The sequence below is a fragment of the Cyprinodon variegatus genome, unplaced genomic scaffold (assembly GCF_000732505.1).
Source record: "Cyprinodon variegatus isolate N-32 unplaced genomic scaffold, C_variegatus-1.0 Scaffold926, whole genome shotgun sequence".
Lineage (NCBI taxonomy): Eukaryota > Metazoa > Chordata > Actinopteri > Cyprinodontiformes > Cyprinodontidae > Cyprinodon > Cyprinodon variegatus.
Window position 1 is genome coordinate 107,061 of NW_015151379.1, and position 8,440 is coordinate 115,500.

The window sequence follows — 8,440 nt, forward strand, 5'->3', positions numbered from 1 at the left end:
CCCCGAAACACATACATGCTACATGTCTGCAGGCACCTCGGATAAGACAGAAGGAATATACTGAGATAAAAGTTTTATCACAAGGTACGATTCGGATGCCGAGTGCTGCCGCTTCACAGGATAGTGTAAATGACAGCCGTAGCATCACAGGCGGAAAAGGATGAGCACAGAATGTCGGCGTGGAGAAACTCCCTCCGTCAGGGATACGGCGCCCGGTCCTCTGATCCTTTCCAAGGCAGTGACCCAGAGGATTCTGGGTAGCTTGATCACAAGCGTTTGTTAATAGCAGTGCTTGGTGAGAGACGTGGATGGATGGGTGGGGTTTGACAATGAGGCGACGTGGATAAAGGATGGCTGCCGAGGAGCAGCGCAGTCCGTGACATGCTGGATGCTCTAGGTCAGTCTCTCTGAGGAGCGTGCCTGAGTGAGCATGGTGTGAAGAAGAAGAAGAAGAAGAAAATGGGCTCTTTGAAGAACAGAAATGATGCATTTGTACCATAGGTCCAACATAAGTGCTGAAAAAAGATACATGTGCAAAACCTTCGTACATACAGATATGAGGACACCCGTACACTCAAATACGCAAGTGTTCAGCAGTAACTGTTAATATGCACAACTTAGATTAATATTTCTGCACTATTACAGCGACTAAGCAGCCCCTTGTCTTAAATGCCTAGTTCCCTTCTTAGCAGCTTCCATCATGGCGCCGGTCGCCGTTGTTCTCGCCGCTTTACTTCAGGGTAAAAGAGGAGACTGCAGTTGGACCGGGTGGGATTATACATACATGAGGTACAGCCTCTCAGACAGAGAGCTTGTTGACTGTATAAAGTCCAAGTATTGTGGTTTTCAGCTTTTTCTCTTCCCTACTCACACCCCTTAAAAAGCTTTTAATAAAACAGAAAGTCACAAAATAATTATTATAATTTGGCAAATGCAGAGATCACAGAGGCCTGGAGCAAACACCGGATGAACTTCCTGCAGAATCGCTCCTTTTTTATCCTATTAGCAGCAGCAGGACTGGAACCATCTATTTGTATTTACATAGACATTTATAGAATTAAGTCGGTTTACTTTGAAAAATAATGTCAAGTAGCTACGTACGATACCACTACCATTTTATATAGATGCTAATAACCAGCAAACGAACGTAGGGAACCACAGGAAGATCCAGAAAGGCAGAACAAGCCAAAGATGGGAGGAGGCAGCGGGCTGGTGAGCCGCTCCAAACCCGTCCAACACAATGACCTTTAAAGGAGCAAAGAGAGGGGACAGAAGCAATCAATCTTAAAGCGGCGAGAAAGAAATCGATGCAGCAAAGAGGAGGCCTCCTCTGAGGCCTGCTGGGAGTTGAAGTTTGCTGATCCGATGGCAGCTCTGTGCTGGGTTCTGTGTCTGGATGGATTATCGTTACAATCTTTTCTTGATTTCCTTATGGGCTTGAAGAGCTTTGTTGCTGTGGCGTCCAGATATTTGCGCTGAGGACGAAGGTTACCGTTCGCCGGGAGGTGGAGGGGCAGTGATTCAGTATTCAGCAGCGTACTCTGTACCGTGCAGGCCTCTGCATAGCAGTGTGAACTCTTTCACTATGTCCTTCACCCTCCGCTTGTTTACCCGCTCTCTGCTTTTCAAAAGAGGGGGGGGACAAAGAAAAACAGTGAGTAGAAGTATTCCTCTATGTTCTCTAATCTTAATTTCTAATCCAGTGGTTGATACCTCAGTATCTGCTGTGAGAAGTTGTCTTTTTGTTCAGTGGTGATGCGGGACGAAGGGAAGCCCGGGGGTTGCAGTGCCTCTTTCAGCCACACGGCGAGCAGAGAGAAGCAGTGCTTATTGAGACTGAACAACACTTCTGCAAACTGGTCCATCAGACTCCGGGAAGCTCCGCCCCCAATGCCCTGGAAGAGGAGGAAAAAAGACACCCTGGTTTTTAACATTTATGCAAATTAAAATGTTTAAAAAGCAAAGCCTCCCCACTGCATGACGCTGCCACTGCCATGCTTCACACTTTGCATTTAGCATTTTCATATTAGCCGCATGCTTCTTGACGTTTTCTCTGATTTAGATTCATGTCCGTTTGCAGTTGATGGATGAACTCTTTGATGTTCAAAGCTTTGGGAGATCGTTCAAGTTTGTCGTTAAATAACCAAATCCCTGCTTTGAGCGTCTTCCTAACTTTTTCCCCTGCCTGTCTGCTGCACCCCTTGGTCTTCATGATGCGGTTTGGTTACCAATGTTCTCGGGGATGGACATACCTGTAGATGTTTGACTGAATTTTATTCTACTTAGGGAACATAAACAAATGGGGCTGCGTTCAAACACACATCTAGGTTCTGAAATCTTAAAAAGGTTGAAAGAAAAGAGGTAAGGTAGTGTTACTTACCTCTAGCACAGCTTGCACCAAAAGCTTGCCGTCCTCCTGTACCACCCTGGCTAACGGAGGGACGTCTGAGCAGTGCGGCAGCAGCTCCGTCTACCAAACCCCCCCCAAAAAAACCAAACATTTCAGACATTTTAAAGACAAACTGTAGACATTTAGCAGTGTGTATTTATGCGCATGTGATGCTTACAAAGAACAGACATGTTGACTTGACCGTTGGGGCCTCTGGAAACTTTAGAGACAGAATTCCTAAAGTTTGGAGAAGAAGATGGAAATCATTGTCATGTCGACATGTGCCGAGTGGATCTCTGCACGGGGAGGCGTGCCTGAAAGAGTCCGGTGCCGACTTACCGCAGTGGAAAACTGCCTTCACATCAAGACTCTCCGACAAGAACAAGTCGGGCTTCCGTTTGAGGGCCTACGAGGCAGATAAAAGCGATAAGGCATTACGTTTCTGAAGGCCCGACTCGTTCGCTACTGCTCAGCCACATTCCACTGCATAAGCTCCTTCAGAATACTGTCAACAACAACACCCGCTAAGCCTGGTAGCCGGATCTGATGGCAACAGAGGACCAGATCTGCCTACCAGGCTACAGTGCTCTCTATCCAAACGCATACGGAGATCCTCCAATGCAGAACTGATGCAGGTATAACAAACAAATTGCAAAAAATCAAACTTTGAAATCATTTGAAACTTAAGTCAAAAACTAAAGGCAATGGTGGTTTTTGGCTTTGATTCAACTTCAACTCTATTGCATCTTCCTTGTTTTTTGGTTGACTGGACAGAATATGCAACAGAAGTGTGTAATAAGTAATTAACATGTGCAGATAAAGAGAAAGACAACTCATCTCATAATAATGAACTTATTCAGGATGGAGGAGAGGAGAGAGGGAGAGAGGGACAGGGAGAAAAGGCCAGATCTATCCAAAGATAGAAAACAAAGGAAGAATGAAGACAAAAGACAAAAATAGAATAAAAACGAGAGAGCCATCAGCCAATTAGTTGGTGCAGATTAATATTAGCTGAATATTAATTCATTTGGGCTTTGATCGGCTCTGGGCTGGAATGACTTCAGAGGAGGACTGGGCTCAAAGACTAACCAGTCACCTGGAACCACCTGATGACGGCTCAGTGTCAGCTAAACGATTTACAAATGATGCTTTTCAATCCTAATGTGTCAGTGAAGAACAATTCAGACACATTTGGCTGCTTTAAACGGCATATTGTTAATTACGTCTGCAACTAACGAGTATTTTGCTAATCAATCAGTCGATTATTTTTTCTCGATTAATGATCGAATAGAAAAAGGTTGCATAAAGAAGACTTTTTACCAAACTAAACCAGGTGAAACTAAAACTTCTGGAAAATATTTTGGATAGAGCAGATTGATAGAAAAGGTTTATCTTTAATGCAAAATGTTTACATATTATTTTTAGCAATTTTGGTATAATTACTGCTCTAAATGGGTTCCTCTGTCAGCTAAATTCATGTTTTAGAGTCTACACTCCAATTAACAAATAAATCGATAACTAAACTAGTTGATTATTTCAATAATTGATTAATCCCAATTAATTGTTTCAGGCCTAGAATAAATTACATCTGCTTTTAATTGATATTAAGGAGCGCAGTGAAAGTTTGAATTCCTCTCAAAGTCTAAAAACAGGTTTGGTTAAAGAAAAGAGTGATGTAGTTCTCTCTCTCCCCCACACAGTGCTCCACACTGCTGCTCAGCTGGCTGATAGAGGCAACGGGGTTTCTCCTTTGCTTGCAAGTAAGACAAGAGGTTCAGAAAAGGATCCAGTCAAGAAAAATATCAGAAACATTTCCAGACACGTTATGCCCTAATTTCCTCCAGCTGACCAGCAGTCCACAGCAACATGTGTGGGAGAGTTTAAAGTCATTTGGAAAAGAGCTCTATGAAACCTTAAAGTACCTGAAGACACCAGTAACCCCCCCCCCTTACCTAGCTGACTGCAGCCTCTGGCAGAGCAGGCAGCCCGGCTAGATAAAAACCAAGGCAGACAGGAATAATATTCTGCACAAGTTTTTATAAATGACACCTGATTTTAACAGCAATGTAAACAATTGTTGCCTTTCTGTTTAAATGAGCAGTTTTAAAACATCTTTCTGTTAATGCTGTGAAAAAGAGAAACTATGAAAGAAATATCAGTAAAGTAGGATATATTAAGAAAATCATCTATTTCTTTTTTTAAGTGTTTATTTCTGCTAATATTGGTGATCTTGGCTAACAGCTGATAAAAAAAACCCATCATTCAGTTTCTCAGAAAATGAAAAAAACTAACATAAGACCAATAAAACTTGAATCTATCGAAGAAAGATTCTATTATAGCGAAGAAATTGATGAAGTAGATTTATTAAGTAGACTGTTATAGAGGGAATCCACAAGGCGGGAAACTATAGAAGGTCACTGCCTGAGAAGATCACAGGCTGCTGCCTTCCAGGATATTCAGAGGAAGCATGCTGAACATTTGGTGCCAGGGAACTAGTAGGTTAAAGTTAATTAAACAATATTAACTGTGAGAAATAAAGAATTAAAGTTGTTAGATTAGATGAGCTTTATTGATCTCACAGCGGAGAGATTCATTGTTTACATATTGGCATAGTAATTAAAGAAGGTGCAAACAAGGAGGAAAAATGTGCATTAAGAGTATATATATATATATATATATATATATATATATATATATACTGTTTTTGTTTTCGCTTCACAGGAAAAATAGACCCCTTATATTAAATAGTCAACCAGGCTGTTGGGAAAAAATTAAAATCAATACTTCTATCTTCAGGTCAACATCTGCTGTTTGGGCATTGAGACAAATAATGTGTTTTTTTTACTGACTTGAACATCTTTGCATCACTTTACTAATTTATTATTTGTTTCTAATTAATGAAAGACTGTTGCCAAATTCATGATACTCTTATTATTAGCCGGTTATTTTGTATGTTCTTTATTATATGCATGTTATTTTACAGAGATAAGCATGAATTTATAGATTGTGGCGCTAATTTGGAGCTCATCTAGATAAACCTTCACTGTATCATTGGAAATTATTAATTTCTTATTCTTTAGAGGCTATAAATACATGCTGTAATGTCATTTTAGATCATAAAGTAAAAAGATAAATCATTTTTGAAAACAGATTTATTTATTAAATGGTATTTTGTTTAATACTCGGCTCATCTGGAATGAAAATAGAAATAAAAATGTCTTTAAAAAGAACGTTATAAACTCAGTTCCTCCTTGGGGTGTGAATAATTTTTGCAGCATTTACTATAGTCTTGTGTCAAGCTGCTCCTGGATCAAAACACATCCGAAACTTCTTAGCAAGTGGAGACAGAACAAGCTGCTCCCTGTCCAAAGCCCTCTTTAAAATAAAAGCAGATTTAGCATTTAGTTTGGAAACCAAGGTCCCAGAGTTCAATGTGACGTTTGCTCCCCAGTCAGCATCGCTCCACCATGTTTTATCAATTTCAAAGTCAAGGCAGGTTCTAGCACTTTAGAGAGCTTTAAGCTCTGCTGAAAAGCATCACCTTCTGCCAACAGTCTGAATACCTGCTTTAATGACGTCATTATGCTTGTGTGGAAGCAGCTGGAAAAAAATCTAAATCTAGATAAGTAATTTTTTCTTAAAATAAGTGCATTTGCTGTTGGACTGAGGAGGTAAAAGAGACATTTTGCCGATGGAACAAGACACTTTACACGTCAAATAAGAAAACACAATTGCATTGACTTATTTCAAGTGCTTATGGTCTAAATATTTTATTTTAAGAGTAAAAATACTCAATCCATTGCCAAACTATCTCATTTACCTACTCAAATTAATAGTAAATGCACTTAATTTAAGAAATTTTTACTTATTTCTAGGTCGTTTTTCCAGTGAAACAGATCAAACCCCAGAAAGTGTTTGGAGTATTGATCAGAAACAGGACACCGCAGACAAGGCCGAAGCCTCAGCAGAGCCACACGCTGATCTCTGCGTTGATGCAGGACTTCCTACAGAAGGAGCCTGTTTCATTTCTTTGTTTAAATCTTGTTACATCACCTTAGTATTCCCATTTTCTGAGAAACTGAATATCGGCCATCACTGACTCCAGGCCATTCAAGATCAATCACAGAGATTTAAAGAAATAGATGCTTAAACTGTATCAACCTATGTGGATTGGATCTATAAACGTATTCTAGTTTTGAACTAAATTATTTAAATTCACTTTTCCATATTTTCTTCCCCTCGTTTATCAAACATTACAGTCTGACTTTTTTTTCTTCTAAATCAAAGTATTGTGAGTAGGGCTGCAACTAATGATTATTTAACAAATCAATTAATTTATCAATTATTGTTTTGGGGTATTCTATTAATTATCGGTTAAATAATCCTTAAGGAAGACTTTTTGCTAAAATAAACCAGGTGTAACAAACTTTTCCACTTGAAAAGTTCTGATAGAGCATAATTACAGACAGAAACATCTATTTAATCTTAAACAAAATGTTTACATATTTTTTTGTTCGCTTCATTAACTAAAGTTAAGTTTTTTAACGATTAATTGATTACTAAATTAGTTCGAGATTATTTGAATGATCGATTAATCTAGTTAATTGTTTCAGCCCTTATTTTTACTGGTGGATTCTGCAAGCAAAACTAAATTCTACAGGAACTCAGGTTTGAGTGGCGAGGCGACTGTTAGAGTCTAAAAGCATCTGAGGAGAGACGAATGTCCCTTTTTCAAACAGCTCCCTGGAGTGTTTCATTCCACTGCCTCTGCTTTGTGATGGGACACCTTAGGGCCCAGTAACAAAGAAAAGAAAGAGCTTTAGAGAGAAGGAGAGGACGATAGAAGAAGAGTGAGAATTAAGAGGAGAAAGAAAGAGAGAGAAACCCAAAGTGAATGAAATAAGAAACCAAAAAACACACCTGAGCTTGGAGTTGCATAAATGAATCAACAATATCAGGATGATCCCTGGGTCCTATAATATAATAAAGATGAAACTTAACAAATCATAAGAGAGAATAAGAATAATATACAAACAGCAACTTAATAGATTCAACAGTCATGTGGAAATAAAAGAGAACCAAAAATATTTCATCCAAATAATTTACATGTGAGTAAGGAACAAAGGGGCAGAGGAGTGGGGTGGGAGGGGGGGGCATATGAAGCTTTGGCAAAGTCTTTGAAGAAGAGACCAACCAAAAACAAACAACAGGCAGAGGACGAACACATGGGTCTGTTTGGAGGGAAACAAAAAAGAGAAGTAACGAGAGAAAAACAAAGAAACCTAAAAAGCAAAGGTGGGTTTGGAGCGGGAACCCAGGAGGCACCTGTGCTACCGTTACAGGATGAGGGGGGGGGGCTACTGAAGCTGAACGGACCCCCCTTCCTGTACCAGCAGCAGCTTCATGTTCAAATCAAAAGAATCACATTCCCTCTTGGATTTAAAGAAAGACCTAGCAGAGAAGCTGCCAGAAAGATCCATTTAAACGAATCCTTCTGGTTCCTAGAATCTACGCTTCAGTCTATAAGACACAGCCTTTTACTGTATGACATCACCTCCCCTATGCTGCACACAAATTACAAGACTTCTTAGAAAATACAAATAACATTAGAAAATGCTTAAAATTTACAGGCAAACATCTTTTCTAGGTGTTTTTTTCCACAGAAACATCGAGGATTTAAATACATCAAATAATCAGATGAGTTAGAAATGATGTTGAAGGGAAAAAAAAGAAGCATAGCAGGTGTCTATAGTGAGCGCCCAGCTTTGTCTGTTCACAGACATGCAGCTTTCATCCACCATATGATCCTCTGAGAGGATACAGAGCCCTCTATAACCTACTGTAGGGGTGGAACGGTTCACAAAATCCACGGTTCGGTTCACGGTTTCAGGTCACGGTTTTCGGTTCGGTTTGGTATATGTTGATTGTTAGCCTGACATGTTGGTCGTGTTGCTGTTAGCATAAACAAAACGTGTTACACAATGCTTGCACACTGTTGCACTTTTATCCCCAGCTTTCTTTCCGCCGTCATCGTAGGTCACTCTAAATGCA

General features: G+C 39.9%; 1 protein-coding gene across 3 annotated transcripts in view; it reads right to left on the reverse strand.

Annotated features, from left to right (window-relative positions):
• Positions 1-8,440, reverse strand: part of ipo13 (importin 13) — a 47,126-nt gene continuing 38,686 nt past the window's right edge. The window contains exons 18-23 of one of the 3 annotated variants that reach the window (XM_015398317.1): positions 7,310-7,362; positions 2,729-2,795; positions 2,568-2,626; positions 2,381-2,470; positions 1,714-1,895; positions 1-1,618 (exon numbers count right to left, since the gene is read on the reverse strand). In XM_015398317.1, coding sequence (XP_015253803.1) covers positions 1,522-1,618; positions 1,714-1,895; positions 2,381-2,470; positions 2,568-2,626; positions 2,729-2,795; positions 7,310-7,362 — 548 coding nt within the window. In that variant the 3' untranslated portion in view covers positions 1-1,521. Of the gene's footprint in view, positions 1,622-1,713; positions 1,896-2,380; positions 2,471-2,567; positions 2,627-2,728; positions 2,796-7,309; positions 7,363-8,440 lie in introns of those variants that run through there. The other 2 variants (XM_015398316.1, XR_001481987.1) reach the window with 2 other exon arrangements.